Source organism: Theropithecus gelada, chromosome 10 (genome assembly GCF_003255815.1).
Source record: "Theropithecus gelada isolate Dixy chromosome 10, Tgel_1.0, whole genome shotgun sequence".
Classification (NCBI taxonomy): Eukaryota; Metazoa; Chordata; class Mammalia; order Primates; family Cercopithecidae; genus Theropithecus; species Theropithecus gelada.
In genome coordinates this window covers 53,324,284-53,349,567 of record NC_037678.1, presented here as the reverse complement: position 1 = coordinate 53,349,567, position 25,284 = coordinate 53,324,284, and the positions used below count along the sequence as shown (strand labels likewise).

The 25,284-nt window shown below is 45.8% G+C and overlaps 1 protein-coding gene across 1 annotated transcript in view; it reads right to left on the bottom strand.

Moving 5' to 3' along the window:
* Window positions 1-1,373: 1,373 nt before the first annotated feature.
* Window positions 1,374-25,284, bottom strand: part of ZNFX1 (zinc finger NFX1-type containing 1) — a 32,979-nt gene continuing 9,068 nt past the window's right edge. Inside the window, exons 4-14 of the mRNA XM_025400424.1 lie at window positions 22,257-22,388; window positions 20,853-21,001; window positions 19,254-19,403; window positions 16,088-16,202; window positions 12,424-12,671; window positions 10,840-10,979; window positions 9,938-10,092; window positions 9,108-9,253; window positions 8,154-8,264; window positions 6,971-7,066; window positions 1,374-5,183 (exon numbers count right to left, since the gene is read on the bottom strand). Coding sequence (XP_025256209.1) covers window positions 2,739-5,183; window positions 6,971-7,066; window positions 8,154-8,264; window positions 9,108-9,253; window positions 9,938-10,092; window positions 10,840-10,979; window positions 12,424-12,671; window positions 16,088-16,202; window positions 19,254-19,403; window positions 20,853-21,001; window positions 22,257-22,388 — 3,887 coding nt within the window. The 3' untranslated portion in view covers window positions 1,374-2,738. The remainder of the gene's footprint in view (window positions 5,184-6,970; window positions 7,067-8,153; window positions 8,265-9,107; window positions 9,254-9,937; window positions 10,093-10,839; window positions 10,980-12,423; window positions 12,672-16,087; window positions 16,203-19,253; window positions 19,404-20,852; window positions 21,002-22,256; window positions 22,389-25,284) is intronic.

The following is a 25,284-nucleotide window of genomic DNA, read 5'->3' as shown; positions in this document are numbered from 1 at the left end:
AGACTAACTTTCCAGAGTTGCACAGCTAGGAATTCAGGTTTTCAACCAACATCTACTTGAACCCACACCCTACCTCTTGCTGCTGTACTGTGGAAATGCTGCTGGAGAAATGGAAGCCCAAAAAGGACAGGAGTCTTGACACCATAAATTAGTTACTTGCTGCAAAAACCAGAGTCTCTTGTCCCCCAGGCTGGAGTGCAGTGACACAATCTTGGCTCATTGCAACCTCTACCTCCTGGGTTCAAGTGAGTCTCCTGCCTCAGCCTCCGAATACCTGTGATTACAGGCGTCCGCTACCACGCCTGGCTAATTTTTGTATTTTTAGGAGAGACAGGGTTTCACCATGTTGGCCAGGCTGGTCTTGAACTCCTGACCTCAGGTGATTCACCTACCTCGGCCTCCCAAAGTGCTGAGATTACAGGCATGAGCCACCATACGTGGCCAAAAACCAGTTTTGATCCTGTAAGAATGTCGGTTCTCATCCTTTTCTGACTCAGAATGAGATGAAAGCTGTAGGGCCCCACCTGGGAAAACTGTATAGTTTGTTATAATTTCAGGGAGTACTTAACCACCCTACCCCCAGCTTAAAAATTGTAAGTTATCCAGTAGCACATACCCTAGATACTAAAGAGTGTGGTCAAAGCTATTCATTCAGGCTGCACCTAAGTCACCAACAGAGGGTCCAATTCAGAAAATGATGGCACAACTGTGTGATAGGAGTACAGTTCAGACTACTGTCTTACTGGATTTTACAGAAAGTAGGTTATTAAGCTAAAAAAACCAAGTGCAGAACTGTGTACTTTTTCTTTTCCTTTTTTTGAACCTTTTTTCTCACTCTTGCCCAGGCTGGAGTACAGTGGCTTCACTGCTCACTGCAACCTCGACCTCCCCAGGCTCAGGTAATCCTTCCACCTCAGCCTTTGGAGTAGCTAGGACCACAGGTGTGAGCAAGCACAACTGGCTTATTTTTGTATTTTTTTTGTGGAGATGGTTTCGCCATGTTGCCCAGGCTGGTCTTGAACTCCTGGGCTCAGGCGATCTGCCCACTGTGGCCTCCCAAAGTGCTGGGATTACAGATGTGAGCCACCATGCCTGGCCTAAGGGATATGTATTACATGTGCATAAGCTCTCTCTGGGAGGACTCAGGAAGTGCAGGGTTTGCCTCTGGGGAAGGAAACTTCAAGTATACCCTTTGTACAGGTTGAAAAATGTTCTTTTTACCATGGGTAAAAATGATTCATTCACCAGGTAAATAAAAATCCTGTATCACAAAAACAAAATCACAGCCTCATTGTGGACAGTGCCTGCCTTGTCCCTGTCTTCACTGTCTTTGGCTGAGTTGCTTCTGAAAATTGAGGATACACATGGACCACTGATTTTCTCAATCATCGTTTTTAATTGGCTTTATAAGCTAAAGTGCATAGTAAAGACAAAAAAAGGAAATGCATACATAGGAAAGGGACACTTAGAAAGGACCTGAGATACCTAAATGTCTGTTCTAAGGAACACTGGAAGGAGGGAATGCAGATGCAGGCAGCAGGCCTGGGTCTGGCTTCTGGCCTGAGTTTGGAGCCTGCAGAAGCTGCTGGCATGCTAGCCCTACCCAGGCAAAAGCTCCAAGAGGGAGTGTTGGGATGAAGGATCACACTTGGGATAGGTGCTGCTGGTACCAAATGTGACTTTAGCTCCACTCAGGGCCCAGGGGTAACCAGCAGTGCCACCAAACCTGTCAGACAGCAGGTAAAGAAATTTCCACCATCCCAAAGTGCAGGTTACAGGAAAGGGGTCACTCCTTAATGACGACCTGGGCCTGCTGCATAAGGCCCATCTTATGCAGCATGTGGGCTGTCCCATCTTCCCCACTCTCGGTGACTATGTAACTGGGTCAGGGTGAGTTGGTGCAGTCTTTGTCTTATTACATGCCTCCATCTCCTGGAGGCAGGGTGCCCAAGGAGGGCAGGAGGGGTTCTTGTGCTCCTTTTAAGAGATAAGCAGTTCATAAACAACTCTGGGCCTCTGTTTATTATGAGAGTTAGTTTGCAAATTAGGGCCTGGCAGTTAGAATCAGTCTGCATCAATGAGCTCATACTCTGTTCCTGGGGAACATAGAATAAACATTTGACCAAGTAAAGACCCAGAGATACCACTAGGTGGCCCTAGGTGGAAGCCCCAAACATATTCCAGGAGTCTGTCCACTAATTTGCAGGGGAGAAGAGGTGAGATTTGTTAACTTTGCTCTCAGTTCTGGAGATAAAGTGCTTACTCTAGCGCAGGGATAAATCTAGAAACAAATGTGGGCGAGCCCTAAAAGTGGATCCTTAAATAGGTGCTAAGACTAAAAAGGATGATTTTTTTTGTTTTGTTTTTGAGACAGAGTCTTGCTCTTATTGCCCAGACTGGAGTGCAATGGCATGATCTCAGCTCACTGCAACCTCCGCCTCTGGGGGTTAAGCGATTCTCCTACCTCAACCTCCCAAGTAGCTGGGATTACAGGCGCCCACCACAACGCCCAGCTAATTTTTGCATTTTTAGTAGAGACGGGGTTTTACCATGTTGGTCAGGCTGGTCTCGAACTCCTGACCTTGTGATCCACCTGCCTCGGCCTCCCAAAGTGCTGGGATTACAGGCATAAGCCACCGCGCCTGGCCTAAAATAAAAAACAAACTTCGGTTCCTTCAAAAGGGAGCTGGCCCCAGTCATTCGGTGGCAAGAGCAAAAGGCAGTGGTATACCATCTTCCTACATCATTCTCTGGATCTCCTCAAAGTTCATCAAGTTGTTGGCTGTGTCAGACCAGGCAGCATGCTGGGCTCCATCCATTTCAGAAGCAAGCTGGTTGCTTCTTTCCAGAGTATGATTTGTGCCACCAATCACTTCCTTACAGTCAGGACACGTGCCCCTCTCCATGGCTCCCCCACAATCGCCAATCACATAGATATGGCCATTGCGGCACTTGAACCAGTGACCACGAGGATAACCTATGGCGCTGACAATCTGCACTCGCTCTTCCTCTGAGATGCCCAGGCCAGAGCAGGGAAGGGTAGCTTTCAGAGCTTCCATCTTTTCCTGCACAAGTTGTTCATCCTCTTGGGTGAACTTACATGTTTTCTCAAGGATATTCTGGACACTATAGACCTCTACTGCTATGCTATCTTTCACCTTCTTCTCTGCTATCTTGTAGCGGGTCAGAAGGTTCACCAGGTACGTGAGCCTCTGGATTTCGCTTCGGAGGTCACTTAGTTCCTGGCTAGTGAAGCTCAAGCGCTTCTTGGCCAGCCACTCATGGACCTGGTCTAGTCGAGTCCTCACTCTTTTCTGTTCTAAGACATGCATCTTTTTCAGGGAATCCCACAGGCTGGCCAGGTGGTCATAGAAGCTGATGTAATTCTCAACCAGACCCAGGTCCTTCACTGACAAATTTTTCTGGGCCAGCTTCTCTTTTATCATCAGGAAGTCTTCAGGAAGCAGCTGGTGGAGGAGGGTCTTCCTCTCCAGCAGGGCCTTAAGCCGTTCCTGGCTGGTTGCTATTTCCCCTGCTGAACCCTGGATCTTTTCCTTGATGATTTCAATCTCTTCTAGCCGCTGTTTTATGCTAGTTCCATACCTCAGGTTTTTGCGGATGGGCACCTGGCAGATAGGGCAGACTTTCAACCTGATGGCGACTTCATCATCCTTCTGTTCATTCATGTAGCGGTCTAGGGCTTGCACCTCAAAGATGTGGCTGCAGTCTTCCAGCTGCACAAAGCGGGCATCAGGCTCATCCTCAAAGCCAAAGAATATTTGAGTGACCTCATCCATGTGGCAGATCCGGCATTTCTTGGGGCATGGCTCCCCACAGAGACCAATGCAGGGGTGGCCACAAACTAGCAGCTTAGTACAAGGCACATAGCATGGGGGTCGGTTGCAGGGCTCAGAGCAGAGTTTGGTGCACTGGTAGTGCTGGCAGCGCCAGACACAGGGTTCCACGCAGGGGCTACACAGCTCCCCACATTTCTTCTTGCACTGGCTGTGGACACAGCGGTTCTGACAGGTCCGTTGGCAGGGTGGGCACTCACCAGTGCATGGTTCCTGGCACTTGTGTGAGCAGATAAGCAGGCGCTTGCAGGGCTGCTGACAGCGTTCATGGAAACGCCCTTCAAAGCAGCTGTGGCAGGAGCCTGGGCAAGGATGCCCACAGTCCAAGATAGTGCCACACTTTGTGGTACACTTGACTGGCAGACCACCATACATGAGGTCTTCCACATGACCACATTTTACCTGCTGACTGTGCCCACACTTGAGTTTTACGGTGACCATTTCTGAACACAACTGCACACAGTCCTCACCACATGGGTGGCTGCATCTGTGCCCACATCTCAGAGACTTGGAGCAAGGCTCCTGGCAGCAGAAATCTGACTCAGGCACGGAACAAGGGACCATTTGTTCATGGCCGCACCGAGGAATGGTTTTGGGCACCTTCACCTGACAAGGCTGACACTCCTGGAAGCAAACAAGGGGACACCGGTGCCCATCCTGACAGATGACCTTCTGGCATGGCTTCATGCACTGGAACTCCTTGTGTGAAGAGTCATAAGGGTGGCAGGCACGGGTGCAGACATGCCCACAGCCCAGGCGGAACTCACAGGGCAGGCTGCAGCCTCCTTCGGGTACTTTTTGGAAGTCAGAAGCTTTGGATACTAAGGTGTGGGTATCAGGGTGGTTCTGGCAGCAGAGCCGGAGCATGGGGCCTATTTGATTGTTCTCTCGAAGTGTATGAATGATCTTGCTCCACAGGGGCACCTTGGCCAGCATCTGCATGTTTCCGATGCAGTACATTCCCTTCTTGGCTCGGGACAAGGCCACACAGATGCGGTTGGATATCTGCAGAAAACCCACCTTGCCTTCTTGGTTGCTCCGCACTAGGGAGAGGAGGATGATGTCATTCTCTTCCCCTTGGTATTTGTCCACAACATGGACCCTGACGCCAGCAAATGTCTTGGCAGGCATCAGTTTGCGCAGGCAGAAGAGCTGCCCGGTATAGGTAGTGAGGATGGTGATCTGGGAAGGCAGGTATTCCTGGCACAGGAAGTACTTGCACAGCTCTACCACAAAGTGAGCCTCGTGCTGGTTCTGATGGCTTTTGCCCTCTTGGATTTCCTGTTCAGGAAAGCTGTGTTCTACAAAGAAAAGGTTGGAAGACACCCCCTGACAGGGAAAAGAAGTGACATGTTAAAAGGTTCACTCATGGCACTTGTTTTTTTCTTCCTCTCTTCACATGCACTGGCCACTGACTGCTCCAGAGAGAGACCTTGGAAGGCTTTTTGTACCCTCAACATCACTATCTTTAGTTAGTCACTGTGTGCTTTGGGGCCACAGCAAGTTATGAAAATAAAAGATTATGTCTCTTTCAGTTTTCAAAGTACTTGTTTGATGTTAATATTTAAAACAGCTGGCCGGGTACAGTGGCTCACGCCTATAATCCCAGCACTTTGAGAGGCCAAGGTGGGTGGATCACCTGAGGTCAGGAGTTTGAGACCAGCCTGGCCCACATGGCGAAACCCCGTCCCTACTAAAAATACAAAAATTAGCTGGGCGTGGCAGTGGCCGCCTATAATCCCAGCTATTCAGGAGGCTGAGACGGGAGAATAGTTTGAACCCAGGATGCAGAGATTGCAGTGAGCTGAGATCATGTCACTGCACTCCAGCCTGGGTGACAGAGTGAGACTCCATCTCAAAAAAAAATAAAAAAACAGCCATCCACAACCCAACCATTATAGCTGAGAGAACAAGCAGTGCTGTGATGATGACAGAGCAGCTAACTTACTGAGCACTCCACTGTGCTGACTGCTTTATATACATTACCTCCTTCCATACAGTAATGGGATATGGCAGGAGCCATTATTCTTATTGTCCAGAAGAACCTGATACTCAGAATTTATTTATTTTTAAAATAGAAACAGTCTTGCTATGTTCCCCAGCCTGGTTTTGAACTCTTGGCCTCAGCTGACAATTTTTTTTTTTTTTTTTTTTTTTTTTTTTGAGACAGAGTTTCACTCTTGTTGCGTAGGCTGGAGTACAATGGCACGGTCTTGGCTCACCGCAACCTCCACCTCCCAGGTTCAAGCAATCCTCTTGCCTCAGCCTCCCAAATAGTTGGGATTACAGGCACCCACCACCATGCCCAGTTAATTTTTGTATTTTTAGTAGAGACGGGGTTTCACCATGTTGGCCAGGCTAGTCTCAAACTCCTGACCTCAGGTGATCTGCCCATCTTGGCCTCCCAAAGTACTAGGATTATAGGCATGAGCCACCACACCCAGCCAAGCACACGCCACCACACCCAGCTAATTTTTATATTTTTAGTAGAGACGGGGTTTCACCATGTTGGCCAGGATGGTCTCGATCTCTTGACCTCGTGATTCGCCTGCCTTGGCCTCACAAAGTTCTGGGATTACGGGCATTAGCCACCGCGCCTGGCCAGAATTCTTATATAACTTGCTTAAGGTTACATGGCTACTAACAGGCAGAGTTGGGATTAAAAACCCCTGGTATTTCAATTTCCTCCCAGTAACCAGCTTTTAAAAAGCTGGCTCTACTCCCTTCTGAAAGGCTTTCTTTTTGAGAGGGAGTCTCTCTCCGCTGCCCAGCCTGGAGTGCAGTGGTGTGGCACGATCTCAGCTCACTGCAACCTCCACCTTGTGGGTTCAAGCAATTCTCCTGCCTCAGCCTTCTGAGTAGCTAGGATTACAAGTGCTTGCCACCATGCCCGGCTAATTTTTGTATTTTAGTAGAGACAGGGTTTCACCATGTTAGTTAGGCTGGTCTTGAACTCCTGACCTCAAGTGATCTGCCCACCTCGGCCTCCCAAAGTGCTGGGATTACAGGTGTGAGCCACCGTGCCCAGCTGCTGAAAAGCTTTTTCATCTTGAGAAAATTACAGCCTTTTCAGGTTGCTGACACCATCCAAGAAAGATCGGGTAAGAGAGACTCACCTTAATCTTCTCATAGTTAAGAACAGATGGATGATTCTCCAGATCCTGGTAAATGTGGGGGGTCAAAAGGCGGGCAATTTCAGGGCACATACGGTGCTGAAAAAACACATGCATGTCATTAGAAACATGGGCAGAGCACACACGGACAATTTCTTTAAAGATGAGGTTGCTGTTAGAAAATTTAGGGAGGGCCAGTTGTGATGGCTCATATCTGTAATCCCATCACTTTGGGAGGCCAAGGCAGGAGGATCACTTGAGCTCAGGAGTTCGAGACCAGCCTGGCAACATAGTGAGCCCTCGTCTCTATTTTTTTTTCTTTTTTTTTTTGAGACGTGTCGCCAAGGCTGGGGTGCAGTGGCACAATCTCAGCTCACTGCAACCTCTGCCTCCCAGGTTCTAGTGATTCTCCTGCCTCAGCCTTCCAAAAGTAGCTGGGACTACAGGCATGAGGCACAACACCTGGCTAATTTTTTGTATTTTTAGCAACGACAGTGTTTTGCCACGTTGGCCAGGCTGCTCACGAACTCCTGACCTCACGTGATTCGCCCGCCTTGGCCTCCCAAAGTGCTGAGATTACAGGCGTAAGCCACCACACCTGGCCTCTATTTTTTTTTTTTTTTTTGAGATGGAATCTCACTCTATCACCAGGCTGCAGTGCAGTGGCATGATCTCGGCTCACTGCAACCTCTGCCTCCTGGGTTTAAGCGATTCTCCTGCCTCAGCCTCCCGAGTAGCTGGGATTACAGGCGCCCACCACCATGCCAGGCTAATTTTTGTATTTTTAGTAGAGACAGGGTTTCACCATGTTGGCCAGGCTGATCTCGAATGCCTGACCTCATGATCGACCCACCTCGGCCTCCCAAAGTGCTAGGATTACAGGTGTGAACCACCACACCTGGCCTCTATTTTTCTTAAAAAAAAAAAAAGGAAAGAAAATCTAGAGATATAGAGATTATCATTTGAAAAAAATAATGAGAAGGCATAACATAAACAGATCCTTTGTCCAACAAAAACTCAACACAGGGTGATCTTGTGGTGTTTTAAAACAGAAAATGTGAGGTTGACAGAGTCATTTCAGTATTACATTATTTTTATTTATATGAGACCTCTTTTGCGGGCAACTGGCAGCTTCCCAAGAGCTTTCTCCTGGGCATTTGGTAATAACAGAGGCCCAGCTTCTCACCTGGTAGTTCAGACGGACAAAGGGAATGTTTACTTTCACTAGCCGTTCAAAAAGGGACACCTCAAGGTTGAAGTTCTTGGCCAGATCATACACGTTGGCACTGGGGCGCAGCTGAGAAGAGAAACATGGCTGAAGATTCTCTACTGATAAAGTCATTTAACCATCCATACTTCCATCCATCCAACCAACCATCAAATGTTTTTCAAGTGCTATGTGCCAGGTACTCTTCTACATATTCACAGTTTAAGGATTAATAATGACAAGGGTTAAGGATTAGTAGAACTAAAGGTGGTATGACAGAGTGCCCCATGGTGGGTTTTTTCTAGCTAGGCCTCTGAACAGTGACATCTGAGTAGACACTAGCATGGCAGAGGTTGCCAGTTCTTCATTCATTTGAAAAGCAAGATCCATAATGGGGAGTGGAAAGGACACAGAGGGACACCATAAGCAAATGGGATGAAGTCAGATAAATAAGCTGAAACCTGATCACACAAGCCTTTGTGGGCCACTTTAAGAAGCTTGATTTTTATTCAAGTGCAATGGGAAACCACTGGAGGGTTTTTAGCTGGAAAGTGATATTATCTATCTACCTTTTTCTTTCTTTTTTTTTTTTTTAAATTCACTTTGGCTCCTTTATGTAGAGTGCATTAGAGGGTCGCAAAAATGAAAGCAGGGAGACTGAGGAGCATGCTATTATAATACAGTCCACTCGAGAGACCATGGTGGACTAGGTAAACAGCAGAAGGAATGGATGAAATAAATGATGTTGCCACTAAAATATACCCCAAATCTAATAGCACCTGCTCTTAGACTGAATGTGGGAGGTGAAGGCAAGAGGAATCACAAAAAGCTAATAATAAGCTTGAGGACTGTTGAAGCAGAGGCCAGGGTCTTCCTTTATGATCTCACCCCCAAAGAGAGCCAGCCCATCTTCTAGGGGGGCTCCTGTTTTACCTGCTGGTGGTCCCCAATCAGAATGAGATGCTGGCAAGCTTTGCTCAATGTGGCAATGGTATGGGCCTCAAGGACTTCCGCAGCTTCTTCCACTATGACAATCCTCGGCTCCACCTTCTGTAGGATCTGGCGGTATTTGGCAGCACCTCAAGTGAGGAAAGAAGAGAAAGGCTCCTCTGGGCTGAGGCACAGGACCCACAGGGCCACTGAGCCTCTGGGAATCCGCTTTTGTATCTTCCCTGAACCTGGATCAGCGACAAGTAGTCCTTATAGCGTTCTGGGTGGTCTCCAGAACATTAAAGCTGTGTTGGTCACTGTTAGAGTTTCAAACCCAGTAGGAGAAAGTGAGTGAATTTCTTTTCTTTTCTTTTGTTTTTTGAGACAAAGACTCATTCTGTCACCCAGGCTGGAGTGCACAGTGGTGCAATCTTGGCTCACTGCAACCTCCACCTCCCAGGTTCAAGTGATTCTTGTGCCCCAGCCTCCCGAGTAGCTAGGATTACAGGTGCCCACCACTACGCCTGGCCAGTTTTTGTATTTTTAGTAGAGATGAGATTTCACCATGATGACTAGGCTGATTGCAAACTCATGACCTCAGGTGATCCACCTGCCTTGGCCTCCCAAAGTGCTGGGATTACAGGCGTGAGCCACTGCGCCTGGCGAAAGTGAGTGAATTTCACCAAAAGTTCTCAAAATATGGGTGCTTTCAGTAGCTTTTCATGTTATTTTCCTCTAACCTACCAAAGAAGTTCCTCTTTACCTGTCCTTAGATAATCTGGCACCAGAAGTGAACTTAGATGCAACAGGTAAATTTCTCCACAGTTTCTCACCTGTGGTTGTCATTCCTACAACCTGGGCATCTTTAAGAATGTGCAGGTCTTCCTGGAGTCTCAGCTCAGCCATTCTTTCTGCTGATGTGCGGTACTGGCGTTCATAGCTGAGGATCTTCCGGCGGGTGTCAGCCTGGTACAACTGTAGCCAGAGCCTGGAGAATGGGAAGAACCAAGGAAAGAAAGCCACATGCTCTTTGAGAAGGTGGAAGAACCTTGGACCTTTGGAGCATAGTGACAAACAGATATATTCAGGGAACCAAGAATCCAAAATGCCCAACAGAAAGATGTCCAGAGTGGTCAGGAGCTAAGGAAAGGGGTGAGATAAAGAACAAAGGTTAACTATGGGAAGAGAATAAGAGACTTTAAAAGTGATGATGTCACTAATCGCTGTAAAACTTTCCAACGGCTTTCTACTACTCTTTTTTTTTCCCCCCTGTAGAGATGAGGTGTCTCACTATGTTGCCCAGGCTGGTCTTGAACTCTGGGCCTCAAGTGATTCTCTAGCCTCAGCCTCCCAAAGTGCTGGGATTACAGGTGTGAGTCACTGTGCCTGTTACCGCTCTGTTCTTTTCTGAGTTTTTATACCCATTTGTAACTTTTTATTTCTGGAATTATGTGATTAATTTGTTACCCTGGATAGACTCCATAGGCTCCATGAAGGTAATAATTAATTTGTTGCCCTGGATAGACTCCATAGGCTCCATGAAGGTAGAGCAAAGTGTCTATTCTATCCCATGGCTGTATCCCTATCACTCAGCTCAGTGGTTCGTTGAAGGTCTTGGAGGTGGAGAATGTTTGAACGGAGGTGGAGAATGTTCCAGGAACAGAAAAGGAAAACGTTCCAGGAACAGAACTTCCTGGGGAAATTACATGGGTTGGCTGGATGTGGAACACAGTACCTATAAAGCTGCCAGCGAGAACTGAGGTCCAGCTGCCAAACATCCTCGATCTCATTGGCCTCGGCTGCAGTCATGGTGTTCAGTTTGCGAAGCTCATCCTTCACTCTTTTTTTCATTTTCTTTTTCTGGTTGCGCTGGGTCTGCAGACATCAATACCAGCAGAGGCAGGCTTGGTTTTAAGCCCAAGGCAGGGGCCACAGCACAAGAAAAAGGGCTGGCATCCCTGATTAATGTCAAGTGTCTTACATTCTCCCAACAGCTCTTCCACTGTAGAGTGGCTAAACAAGGACTCTGGAGCCAGTTTGCCTGACTTCAAAGCCCTACTCTACCTCTTACTAGGTTGTGGAACCTAAGGTAAATGACCTACCCTCTGTGTCCCTCAGTATCACCTTCTATAAAATGAGAATAATAATAGTATCTCTTTATAGGATTGTTGGCTTGTCAGGAATAAATACATGGAAAGCATTTATACTACTGCTAGCACTAGTTATCATTAAACATCTTTGACCATAGCCTGTTTCTTGTTCCTAAAATGTATGCCATGAAAGTCATGGGGGTGGTATTTTCTTGTTGAATGCTACACAACCAGTGCCCAGCAACTGGTGCTTCACACAGGACTTGGCACAGTGCCTGCTAAAATGGTCCTACTGCCATCGTATCAACACAGTACCTTTAACAAGTGGGTAGAAAGCAGTTTATGAGAAAGTGCTCTCTTCTGTCACTGAGTCTGAGGCTATGAGCCTTTAGAAGGACTCGCAAGTCAAACAGATGTCACTAAATAAAGATCTCCCTGCTGCTTCAAAATGAAACAAATCAACCTTTCCTGATGCCTCCTGGGAGAGATGCTGAAACCATGCTTCTAAGAATTGAGATCATGACTCTGCTCACCACATATAGTGATACTGAACTGAACTAGGAGATCAGGGGCAAACCCAGCACTCAGGTGAAAACAGCATCCAAAGTTGCCCTTCAAAGTTCTCGAATCATTGGTAAGGTTTACAAATTCTTATTTTGAGTATCTAATCCTCGATCATCGTAGTTATGCATGGTAAATAGTGAGGGCTACTAGGCTCCACCAAAAGGAGCAGAGGGAAAGCTACATGAAGACACCTGGGCATTCATACAATTCTGGCTTTAAGAGAAGTGTCAAATTCCAGGGTGAATGAAGGAGGAATATTCCATCCAGCCTGGAGGTCTCATTTCATTGCTTGCTTTAATCCTCTAAAATCTTAGTACATGTTTACAAACTCATTTGAAATGAGAAGACAACACTCCTGAAGGCATTAAGTGCTGAGACCGTGTTTGACCTGACTCATATGTGCTACATTCTTCCACAAGTTCTACAAAAGCACTTGGCTACCTGCTACCTGTCTTTCTAAGCTGGCATTTCTTGCCAGAGGCCCTCTGAAGAACTGTAGTATTTATATCCATGGGAATTAGTACACCCATCTTATACCAGGGTAGGCTGTAATACAGGTACTTAGTTAATTGCAATGATGAGGTGAATATACTGTATCAGAAGTGGGGGAAAATAAATGGTCAGAACACTCTCAGGCCTGTTTCAACCCAAGGAAGTGAGTTTACCTGCCACTCTCCCGTGGCTTGCTCCTGTCCAGCTGCTGTCCCAGGGCCACAATGGTCTAGCCTCATGGCCAGAAGCATTTTAGCCAACTCCTGGTCTGCCCCACTCTCTTCCTTCTTCCGTCGCTGGGGCCTCACCACCTCTTCCTCCTCAATCACTCGGTCTGCTTGAATCAGGTCAGCTTCCTCTGCAATCTCAATCAGCGAACTCTCCTCCTCCCCTTCTTCCTCCTCATCCCCTTCTGCCTGGGCTAAGAGAAACAGATAGAGATGAAAACTCTTTTTTTTTTTTTTTGAGACGAAGTCTCACTCTGTTGCCCAGGATGGAGTGTGGTGGTGTGATCTTGGCTCACTGCAACCTCTGCCCCCTGGGTTCAAGTGATTCTCTGGCCTCAGCCTCCCGAGTAGCTGGGATTACAGGCACCCAGCACCACGCCTGGCTAATTTTGGTATTTTTAGTAGAGATGGGGTTTCACCATGTTGGCCAGGCTGGTCTCGAACTCCTGACCTTGTGATCTGCCTGCCTCGGCTTCCCAAAGTGCTGGGATTACAGGCGTGAGCCACTGTGCCTGGCCAGAGATAGAAACTCTTGAAGCTAAGGGACAGAAGAGGGCACCTACACGAGCTCAGATGCATGAAGACATTATCAAGGGTTTATGTGATTTTTTTTTTTTTTTTGAGATGGAGTTTCGCTCTTGTGGCCCAGGATGGAGTGCAATGGCACAATCTTGGCTCACCACAACCTCCACCTCCCGGCTTCAAGTGATTCTCCTGCCTCAGCCTCCCAAGTAGTTGGGATTACAGGCATGCACAACCATGCCCAGCTAATTTTGAATTTTTAGTAGAGACAGGGTTTCTCCATGTTGGTCAGGCTGGTCTCAAACTCCCGACCTCAGGTGATGTGCCTGCCTCGGCCTCCCAAAGTGCTGGGATTACAGGCGTGAGCCACTGCACCGGGTCCTGTATGATTATTTTTGAGACAAGAAACTAGAAGGAATGAGAGGAGAGTTAGGAAAGGCTTAGGTCTCCTTATATACTTTTTGTTACATGTTTTACATTTTAAAAAATCATATGAATGTATGCCTTTTAAAGAAAGGTTTTGGCTGTGCGTGGGGCTTATGCCTGCATCCCAGCACTCTGGGAGGCTGAGGCGGGTGGATGACCTGATGTCAGGAGTTCGAGACCAGCCTGGCCAACACGGTGAAACCCTGTCTCAGCCGTGTAGTGGCTCATGCCTGTAATCCCAGCACTTTGGGAGGCCAAGGCGGGTGGATCACGAGGTCAGGAGATCAAGACCATCCTGGCTAACACAGTGAAACCCTGTCTCTACTAAAAATACAAAAAAAAATTAGCCGGGCATGGTGACGGGCACCTGTAGTCCCAGCTACTCGGGAGGCTGAGGCAGGAGAATGGCGTGAACCCGGAGGTGGCGGAGCTTGCAGTGAGTGGAGATCGCGCCACTGTACTCCAGCCTGGGCGACAGAGCGAGACTCGGTCTCAAAAAAAAAAAAAAGAAACTCTGTCTCTACTAAAAATACAAAAATTAGCCAGTTAGCCAGGTGTGGTGGTGCATGCCTGTAGTTCCAGCTACTTGGGAGGCTGAGGCAGGAGAATCGCTTGAATCCAGGAGGTGGAAGTTGCAGTGAGTCGAGATCATGCCATTGCGCTCCAGCCTGGGCAACAGAGCAAGACTCCATCTCAAAAATAAATAAATAAGGCTGGGCGCGGTGGCTCATGCCTGTAATCCCAGCACTTTGGGAGGCCGAGGCGGGCAGATCATCTGAGGTGAGAGCTCAAGACCAGCCTGGCCAACAGGGGGAAACCCCATCTTTACTAAAAATACAAAATAAGCTGGGCATGGTGACTGTGCCTGTAATCCCAGCTACTTGGGAGGCTGAGGCAGGAGAATTGCTCAAACCTGGGAGGCAGAGGTTGCAGTGAGCCAAGATCACGCCTTTGCACTCCAGCCTGGGGGACAGAGTGAGACTGTGAGACTTAGTCTCAAAAAAAAAAATAAAAAAAAATAAAAAAATAAAATAAATAAATACAAAATAAATAAATAAATAAAAGGTTTTACTTATACCAAATACATATACAATGGAGAGCATTCAATGTAAATACGTAATATAAAGGATAATAAAAATATATAAAATACCCACGTACCCTCCACCCAATTTAAGTAGAAAACTGCCAAGTTTTTTGAAGACCTTTGTGAGCCTTCCTAACCCGAATTTTATATTACTCATTTCCTTTCTAAAAGATAATGTTACCACATTTATACTGTATCAAAGTAATACACTGTCTAGTATATATGTTTCCATAACTTGTCTTTTTTTTTTTTTTTTAGACCATGTCTGTCACTCAGGCTGTAGTACAGCATTGCAGTCCTGGCTTACTGCAGCCTCAACCTCCTGAGCTCAAGCCATCCCCTCGCCTCAGCCACCTATGTAGCTGGGACTACAGGCACCACCACCACAACCAGCTATTTTTTGGTTTTGTTTTTTTTTTTTTGATAAAGACAGGGTCTCATTATGTTGCCCAGGCTGGTCTCCAACTTCTGGGCTCAAACGATCCTCCTGCCTTGTACTTGCAAAGTGCTGGGATTACAGGCATGCGCCACCATGCCTGGCTAACTTGCCTTTTTCATTCAGCATGTTTTTGAGATTCATATGTGTTACTGTATATGCTGTGATTCATTCCTTTTCACTGCTGTACAGTATTTCACTATCTGAGTTGACTTAATTGATCCATCTATTGAAGAAATGTTGATGAACATTTGAGTTCTGATTTTCTGGTATGATAAAGTGGTTATATAAATTTAAATATCCCCAGCAGCAGTGCACAGAGTTTCCATTGCTTCAAATTCTCATCAACATGGGGTTATATCAAACTTTAATTGTTGCCAAACTGGTGCGTATGTAATAGTATCTCATTGTGGTTTTAATTCCTCTAGTTTTTAATGAGTACTTTTCATATATCTATTGAACAGTAAGATTTCCTATTTTGTGATGTGCCTGTTAGAAGTCTTTTATCTCATTAACTGGGCGTGGTGGCACATGCCTGTAATCCCAGCTACTTGGGAGGCTGAGGCAGGAGAGGAGAATCACTTGAACCCAGGAGGCAGAGGTTGCGATGAGCCGAGATCGCGCCATTGCACTCCAGTCTGAGCAACAAGAGTGAAACTCCGGCCGGGCGCGGTGGCTCACGCCTGTAATCCCAGCACTTTGGGAGGCCGAGGCGGGCGGATCACAAGGTCAGGAGATCGAGACCACAGTGAAACCCCGTCTCTACTAAAAATACAAAAAATTAGCCGGGCGCGGTGGCGGGCGCCTGTAGTCCCAGCTACTCAGGAGGCTGAGGCAGGAGAATGGCGTGAACCCGGGAGGCGGAGCTTGCAGTGAGCCGAGATCGCGCCACTGCACTCCAGCCTGGGTGACAGCGCGAGACTCCGTCTCAAAAAAAAAAAAAAAAAAAAAAAAAGGAGTGAAACTCCATCTCAAAAAAAAAAAAAAAGTATTTTCTCTTTTCCTTATTTTAAGCTATTTGTCTTTCTCTGACTGACTTATAGCTCTTTATTTATTCTGGGAATTATTTTTAAGTCTCCCTGTTCTGGTATTTACTATATTCTACCTTAAGATTTGATTCTAGTAAGACATGCACTTCTTACCTGTATTCTCAGGTCCTGCTGGAGAAACACTTTGGGTGAAAGAACCGACACCAAGACCTAGCCACTCCAGCATCATGGAATGCTTCCAGTGCTGGAAGCAAATCCATTCACTATCCTAAGGAAAGAAGAAAGATCATTTGTGAGGATTCTATGACAACCAATGTGAAGGCAGGGTCTCCTCAAAGAATCAAAAGCAGATTGGGGCATGGTAGCCCATGCCTCTAATCCCAGCAATTTGGAAGGCCAAGGCAGGAGGACTGCCTGAGCCCAGAAATTCAAGACCAGCCTGGGCAATATGGTGAGACCCCATGTCTTAAAAAAAAAAAAAAAAAAGACTGGGCGTGGTGGCTTGCGCCTGTAATCCCAACACTTTGGGAGGCCGAGGCAAGGCAGATCACCTGAGGTCAGGAGTTCGAGACCAGCCTGGCCAACATGGAGAAACCCCGTTTCTATTAAAAATTCAAAAATTAGGCTGGGCGTGGTGGCTCACGCCTGTAATCCCAGCACTTTGGGAGGCCGAGGCAGGCGGATCACAAGGTCAGGAGATCGAGACCACAGTGAAACTCCGTCTCTACTAAAAATACAAAAGAAACATTAGCTGGGCACGGTGGCGGGCGCCTGTAGTCCCAGCTACTCAGGAGGCTGAGGCAGGAGAATGGCGTGAACCCGGGAGGCGGAGCTTGCAGTGAGCCGAGATCCCGCCATTGCACTCCAGCCTGAGGGACAGAGTGAGACTCCATCTCAAAAACAAAACAAAACAAAACAAAAACAAAAATTAGCCAGGCATAGTGGTGCATGCCTGTAGTCCCAGCTACTCAGGGGGTTGAGGCAGGAGAACTGCTTGAACCCGGGAGGCGGAGGTTGCAGTGAGTGGAGATTGTGCCACTACACTCCGGCCTGGGTGACAAAGCAAGACTCTCTTAAAAAAGCTGGGTGTGATGGCATGTGCATATAATCCCAGTTACTCAGGAGGCTGAGGTGGGAGGACTGCTTGAGCCCAGGAGGCCAAGGCCGCAGTGAGCTATGATTATGCCACTGCCCTCCAGCCTGGGCTCAAGACCCTATCTCAAAAGAAAAAAGAATCAAAAGTAATTCCCTTAAAGTTTATAGGCTGTACTATTCACAACAGCAAAGACATCTAATCAACCTAAATGCCCATCAATAAAGGACTGGATAAAGAAAACGTGGTACATATACACCATGGAATACTATGCAGCCATAAAAAAAGAATGAGATCATGTCCTTTGCAAGGACATGAATGGAGTTTGAGGGCATTATCTTTAGCAAACTAACACAAGAACAGAAAACCAAATACTGCATGTTCTCACTTATAAGTGGGAGTTAAATGATGAAAACACATGGTCGCATAGAGCGGATCAACACACTGGGGCCTATCGAAGGGTGGAGGGTGGGAGGAGGGAAGGGAGCAGGAAAAATAACTGATGAGTACTAGGCTTAATATCTAGGTGACATACAACAAACTGCCATGACACAAGTTTACCTATGTAACAAACCTGCACATGTACCACTGAATATAAGTTAAAAAAAATTAAAAAAGAAACATTATATCGCTAAAAAACAAAACAAAACAAAACAAAAAAAACAGTTCATAGGCTGCAAACTGGCATCTCCTTGGACAACTGGAACATTTAACATGACTTGCATAGAATTTTAAAAATCAAAGGGCTGGGCACGGTGGCTCATGCCTATAATCCCAGCACTTTGGAAGGCCGAGGTGGGTGGGTCACCTGAGGTCAGAAGTTCAAGACCAGCCTAGCCAACGTGGTGAAACCCAGTCTCTACAAAAATTAGCCAGGCATGATGGCAGGTGCCTGTAATCCTAGCTACTCAAGAGGCCGAGGCAAGAGAATCGCTTGAAACCAGGAGGCGGAGGTTGTAGTGAGCCAAGATTGCACCATTGCACTCCAGCCTGGGGTGAGAGAGTGAGATTCTGTCTCGGGGGAAAAAAAAAAAAGAGAATTTAAAAAATTGTCCTGCCTATTTTGACAAAATCAGGAGCTATGGCAACAAATGGCTGGAGCTGGGTTGCTACCACATCTGTTCCAGTTTGCCACAGTCCTCTCTGCTTCTTAATATTTCAAATCTAGATTGCTTCACTTATTTGTAAGACCTGAATGACCTCTGTAAGCTTTTGGATTTGTAATCCTATAAATCAGCAACCTAATGATAATAAAGCTACCATTTCACTGGGTTCCTGGCCCGCCACTTTACACAGACTGTCTCAGTTATTTCTTACAATATCTTTTGAAGGCAGGCATTATTATCATCCATGTTTGATCACTGAGGATCACATGAGCCCAAGTCACATAGTCAGTCTGCATGACTATATCTATCAACTCCCAAGTTCTCTATCTGTGCTAGTTTGCCTCTGGTTATGATTTTGTTCATTTAACAAACACATAGTACAGTTACTAAATTAATAAGTTTACAAATACTACCTTGCTCATCTAAATAACAATCCTGTAAGAACAAATATCTGTAAGAAATTGCCTTTTTGCAAATCAATATTATAGATATTGGCAATTTCATATGGTTCAACTTAATGCTTATTATTATCCCCATTTTATAAAAGAGGAAACAGCCACAGGAAATTAAGTAACTTGTCCAGAGCCAAGCCCAGATTAAAACCCAGCAGGCAGGCCGGGCGCAGTGGCTCACGCCTGTAATCCCAGCACTTTGGGAGGCCGAGGCGGGCGGATCACGAGGTCAGGAGATCGAGACCATCCTGGCTAACACGGTGAAACCCCGTCTCTACTAAAAATGCAAAAAATCAGCCGGGCGAGGCGGCGGGCGCCTGTAGTCCCAGCTACTCGGGAGGCTGAGGCAGGAGAATGGCGTGAACCCGGGAGGCGGAGCTTGCAGTGAGCCGAGATCGCGCCATTGCACTCCAGTCTGGGTGACTAAGCGAGACTCTGTCTCAAAAAAAAAAAAAACAAACAAAAAACAAAAAACCCCAGCAGGCTGGTTCCAGAGTTTTGTTCCTGACCAGCATATTCAGCTGCCTCTCATCACAAAAGGTAACTCTGCACATTGTGGCAGCATCAGATTATCAAACAGCTAAAGTTTTGGACTGATGATTCTCCTGGAGGCTACCTCAAAGTACTGAGGCCAGAGACATATTTGTGTCCCCCAGGATGACCCCTACCTGCACTGGTCCATTCATGAGACTTTCCCAGTGCTGAGGTGAGATGTACTTCTGCAGGTACTGTTCCCGTAGGACACCGCGCATGGTGCACTCCAAGGTCTTGGCTCCTTCATGAAGCTCTTGCTCTGACTCCTTCATCTGTGTCATGATCTGCCAAGAAGAGAGGGAAAGAAATGATGAGGAAATATCATCATCCCCCAAACTCAGTCCTCACCTTGAGGGAAAACAAAGCTAAGACAGGACAGTAAGGAGGGAGAATAAATAGACTGGTCAACAAACCAATTTCCCAAGGCACATTATTGTGGTCTTGAAACCAAAGAACTAGTATCGGCCGGGCGTGGTGGCTCATGCCTGTAATCCCAGCACTTTGGGAGGCTGAGGCAGGTGGATCACTTGCGGTCTGGAGTTCAAGACCAGCCTGGCCAACATGGCAAAACACCGTCTCTACTAAAAATGCAAAAATTAGCCAGGCATGGGGGTGAGTACCTGTAATCCCAGTTACTTGGGAGGCTGAGGCACAAGAATTGCTTGAACCCGGGAGGTAGAGGTTGCAGTGAGCTGAGATGGTGCCACTGCACTCCAGCCTAGGTGACAGAGTGAGACTCCGTCTCAAAAAAAAAAAAAAAAATCAAAATCTCTGAAAGATTCCTACCAATCAGTAAAAAAAAGAAAACAAGGAATGCAGGTTGAATATCCCTTATCCAAAATTCTTGGGACTAGAAGTGTTTCAGATTTTGGAATATTTGCATTTATACTTACTGGTTGAGCATCCCAAATCTGAAAATCCAAAATGTGAAATAATGTTGGGCAGGGCGCAGTGGCTCACACCTGTAATCCCAGCACTTTGGGAGGCTGAGGCGGGCAGATAACCTGATGTCAGGAGTTCGAGACCAACCTGGCCAACATAGTGAAATCCTGTCTCTACTAACAATACAAAAATTAGACAGGTGTGATGGCAGGTGCCTGTAATCCCAGCTACTCAGGAGGCTGAGTCAACAGAATGACTTGAACCCAGGAGGTGGAGGTTGCAGTGACCTGAGACTGTGCCACTGCACTCCAGCCTGGGCAACTGGGCAAGACCCTGTCTCAAAAAAAAAAAAAAAAAAGAAAAAAGAAAAAAAATAATGTTGGCATTCAGAAAGTTTTGATTTTGGATTTTCTGATTTGAGATTCTCAACCTACACAACAGAAAAACAAACAGGCCAAGAATACTGTGGCAGAGACTTCAAGCTTCACAATATCTGTTCTCTCTCTTTTCCTTAGTAATAAGAATCCAGATTTTGATTGGGGACATTGCTGCCCAGCTAAAAGATGACATTTCCCTGGTCAGTTGGCTCTACATAGAGGTGCTGTGGGTGGTATGGGGGAAGGAGCCTTAAGGGAGGGTGGGATGGGCAGTGTGTCCTTGTCTTTTCTCCATCTTGGATTGTGAAGGCAAAGGTCATACCAAAGGATTAGCAGAATACAATGCTGAAAGGAACCTGGGTCCTCCAGAGCTTTGAGGAGCCTCTACATCTACCCTGGGCTGCCTATGCAGAAAGCCACTGCTATCTTGTTTAGGTCCCTCGTTACCTCAGATATTTCAGAGCTGGGACTTACACTCATGTAGGCCCTTCGGAGGTGCATGGGGAGGTTGCGGCGGAATTCCCGCTTGTTCCTCAGCTCCCTTAGGGTGAACTGCTTCAGGATTTCACTGTTGCTCCTTCCACCCACCCGCACAATGCTGGTCTTCTGACACTTGTAGATGCCTGTGGAGCAAAGTGGAGCACGGCAGAGTTGAAAGGAGCTATGCTAGGTTCTCTCAGGTGAGAGCTGTGTGTATTTGGGATCTAGTCTGGTTCCTTAGAGAACACACTTGTGCTTAAAGGAAATGTACCCCATTAATGAGTGAGAAGGTCCCCGAGAAGATGTGACCTGCAGAGCAGTAAAGTATAGCGCTTAAAGAGTACAAGTTCTGCAATCATACAACTAGGGATCTAACTCTTAGCTCTACCACTTATTGCTGTGTAACCTGGGGCAAGTTACTTGAGTCTCAGTTTCTCTGTCTGTGATTTAGAGATGGCAACATCTCCCACATAGGGCTACAGTCTGGATAAATGAAAGAAAATCTTTAAAGCTCCTAGCTAGGGTCCAGCACAAAGCAAGCATCCAGGAGATGTTACATATTTTTCACTCTGCAGATTTACTGATTGTTCATATGTTCTAGGCATGTGCCAAGTTCTGAAGATATAGCAGTAGAAAAACAGGCCCAGTTTCTGATTTGTTATCATTTCTTTGTCTCTGGCAAGAAGTTACTTATTAAATAATCAATACGACAGCAATAAATGTAGTGAGTACTGGTAGCAGGGGACATCACCTAGTCTGGGTGGCGTAGGGATCTATTCTTAAGAATCTAATATTTAAACTCAGACTCTAAGAATAAAGATTTATCTAGGTGAAAGGGCAGTATAGAAGAATGAAAAATACAGGAAGAGCATATTCATTCATCCATTAATGTTACTTAGTAGTTTTTGAGTGCCTAATATGTGCCAGGATATGTGAATACAGCAAGAAAAGGACCAATCCTCATCTAGGGTAGAGATACATAAAATAGATTATAAAAAAATAAAAAATGCAAAAGAGACTTCACTTCAGGGCTACAGAAAAAGTCCACCTGAGAAGAGAGATTTAAAGTGGGACTAGAAGAATGAGTAAGGCCAGCCAGGTTGAATAAGCTCAAGATGGAGAGGGAAAAACTATTCCAGGCACGAGGATGGCATGGGCCAATGGAGGACATAGAGGCTTTCAAGGAACTGAAGATAACCAGTGTTGCTGGAGTTAGGGAGAACAAGGTTAAGAAGTAGGAGCTGTGGTTCACAGTCCAGCTGGGACAGATCACAAACGGCCATGTAAGTGATGATAAGGACTGTCAACTTTGTTCGAAGAGCAATAGAAAGCTACTGGGTTGCTGATGGTTCAATCATCAACATCTTGATAGAGAGCAAATTTGCCTATAAATATTACCTTCCAGAAACTGGTCCAAAGCATGATTAGTATAACACACAACCAAGATGGGGAACTTCTGGAGGCTAATTTGCCAAACAGACTCGTTGGTTAGGAGGGCCTGAACAATTTTTAGACCCACATAGGTTTTGCCTAGAAAATAAGGAAAAAGGAATTTAATAATTTAGGTATTTTCTAAATAAAGTAATTACTTAGAGCAAAATCTTGTTTTTTTAATTTAATACATTAAGATAGTTTAAAATCTAAGAAGCATACATGGTATATTGTGAAAAGTCCCTCTTGTACTCTGTCACCCAGTTCTCTGGGTGGAAGCAACCAATGTTACCAGTTTCTTTTGTAACTTTACAGTGGTAGTATATCCATGTATATACAAACAAATACAAATGTATATTCTTTTTCTAGCCTTCCCCTTTTCTCCTTAAAATAGTAATAGTAACAGACTATTTTCACCATTCTACATCTTGATTTTTTTTCACTTAACTATCTTTTTTTTTTTTTTTTGAGACAGAGTCTTGCTCTGTCGCCCAGGCTGGAGCGCAGTGGCCAGATCTCAGCTTACTACAAGCTCCGCCTCCTGGGTTCACGCCATTCTCCGGCCTCAGCCTCCCGAGTAGCTGGGACTACAGGCGCCCGCCACCTCGCCAAGCTAGTTTTTTGTATTTTTTAGTAGAGACGGGGTTTCACCGTGTTAGCCAGGATGGTCTCGATCTCCTGACCTCGTGATCCGCCTGTCTCGGCCTCCCAAAGTGCTGGGATTACAGGATTGAGCCACTGTGACCGGCCACTTAACGTATCTTGAAAAAGGTTGTTCTCTATCAATACACACGAGAATCTCGTCCCGTCCCCCGTTTTCTTTTTACAGCTGTAAGGTAGTTTTAGTCAGTTTTCTATTGATGACATATATGTTGTTTCCAATCTTGCAGCAAATTCTTTAGAAATACTTTTTATATACATGGTAGATTTGCTTTTGTGATGGGAGGGGAAAACTTGTAGAAATCAACATTGGAATGAGTTACAGGTTCATTAGTAAATAGCCATTCATTAATTAATTAGACTAAAAACTGCTGCATTCTTTTTTTTTTTTTTGAGATGGAGTTTCACTCTTGTTGCCCAGGTTGGAGTGCAATGGTGTGATCTTGGCTCACCACAACCTCTGCCTCCTGGGCTCAAGCGATTCTCCTGCCTCAGCCTTTCAAGTAGCTGGGACTACAGGCGCGTGCCACTATGCCCAGCTAATTTTTGTATTTTTAGTAGAGACAGGGTTTCACAATGTTGGCCAGGATGGTCTTGATCTCTTGACCCTGTGATCTGCCCGCTTCGGCCTCCCAAAGTGCTGGGATCACAGGCGTGAGCCACCATGCCTCGCCTGCTAAATTCTCACATTGTGTCAGGCTGGTAAGGTAGACACTGTCCTCAAAAATCTCCTGCCTCATTCTCCTGCCTCAGCCCCCCGAGTAGCTGGGACTACAGGCGCCCGCCACCTGGCCCGGCTAATTTTTTATATTTTTAGTAGAGATGGGGTTTCACTGTGTCAGCCAGGATGGTCTCGATCTCCTGACCTTGTGATCCACCTGCCTCGGCATCCCAAAGTGCTGAGATTACAGGAGTGAGCCACCGCACCCAGCCAACTGTATAATGGTTTTAGTAATGGTTTCTATTTCACAAGGTTGTGAGGATGCAATTAGTTAACATATGTAAAGCAAGCAAAATGTTGCTTCACACATAGTGCTATTATATATTTGATACTATTTACTTTAAAATAATACAAAATAGAACCAATTATATAAAGCAGAGATCACACATCTCACTACATTTGACCTCTAGCAGTCCTGTATCTATTACTATGCATGACGATGGGTTCCTATTGGAAAATTCCTATAACCAGCTACTTTATAAACAATTTTTATGCCCATTTCGGGAGGAATGTTATTAACTAGATATTCTATTGCAACAAAACCAAAAATGGACAAGTGGTACCTAATTAAACTAAAGAGCTTCTGCACAGCAAAAGAAACTATCAACAGAATAAACAGACAACCTACAGAATGAGAGAAAATATTTGCAAACTCTGCATCCATCTAAGGTCTAATATCTGGAATTAAAGAACCCCATTAAAAAATGAGCAAAGGACATGAACAGACACTTCTCAAAAGAAGACATACACATGGCCAACAAGCATAAGAAAAAAATGCTCAACATCAACATCATTAATTATTAGAGAAATGCAAATCAAAACCACAATGAGATACCATCTCACACTAGTCAGAATGGCTACTATAAAAAGTCAAAATATCACAGATGCTGGCGAGGTTGCAGAGAAAAGGGAAAGTTTATACACTGCTGGTGGGAATGTACATTAGTGCAGCCACTGTGGAAAGCAGTTTGGAGATTTCTCAAGCAACTTAAAACAGAAATGCCATTTGACGTAGCAGTCCCAATATTGGGTATATAACGGGAAGGAATATAAATCATTCTCCCATAAAGACACATGCATATGCATGTTCATCATAGCACTATTCACAATAGCAAAGATATAGACTCAACCTAGATGCCCAACAATGGTGGACTGATTAAAGAAAATGTGGCATATATACACCATGAATACTATGCAGCTATGAAAAAGAACAAAATCATGTCCTTTGCAGCAAAGTGGATGGAGTTGGAGGCCATTATCCTAAGCAAATTAATTAAGGAACACAAAACTAAATACCACATGTTCTCACTCATAAGTGGGAGCTAAACATTGAGTACACATGGACACAAAGAAGGGAACAGGCACCAGGGCCTACTTCAGGGTAGGGTGGGAGGAGGGTGAGGATCTAAAAACTACCTATCAAGAGCTGAGTGCAGTGGCTCACACCTGTAATCCCAGCACTTTGGGAGACCAAAGTGGGTGGATTACCTGAGGTCGGGAGTTCAAGATCAGCCTGGCTAACACGGTGAAACCCTGTCTCTACTAAAAATACAAAATTAGCTGGGCGTGGTGGCGCACGCCTGTAATCCCAGCTACTCAGGAGGCTGAGGCAGG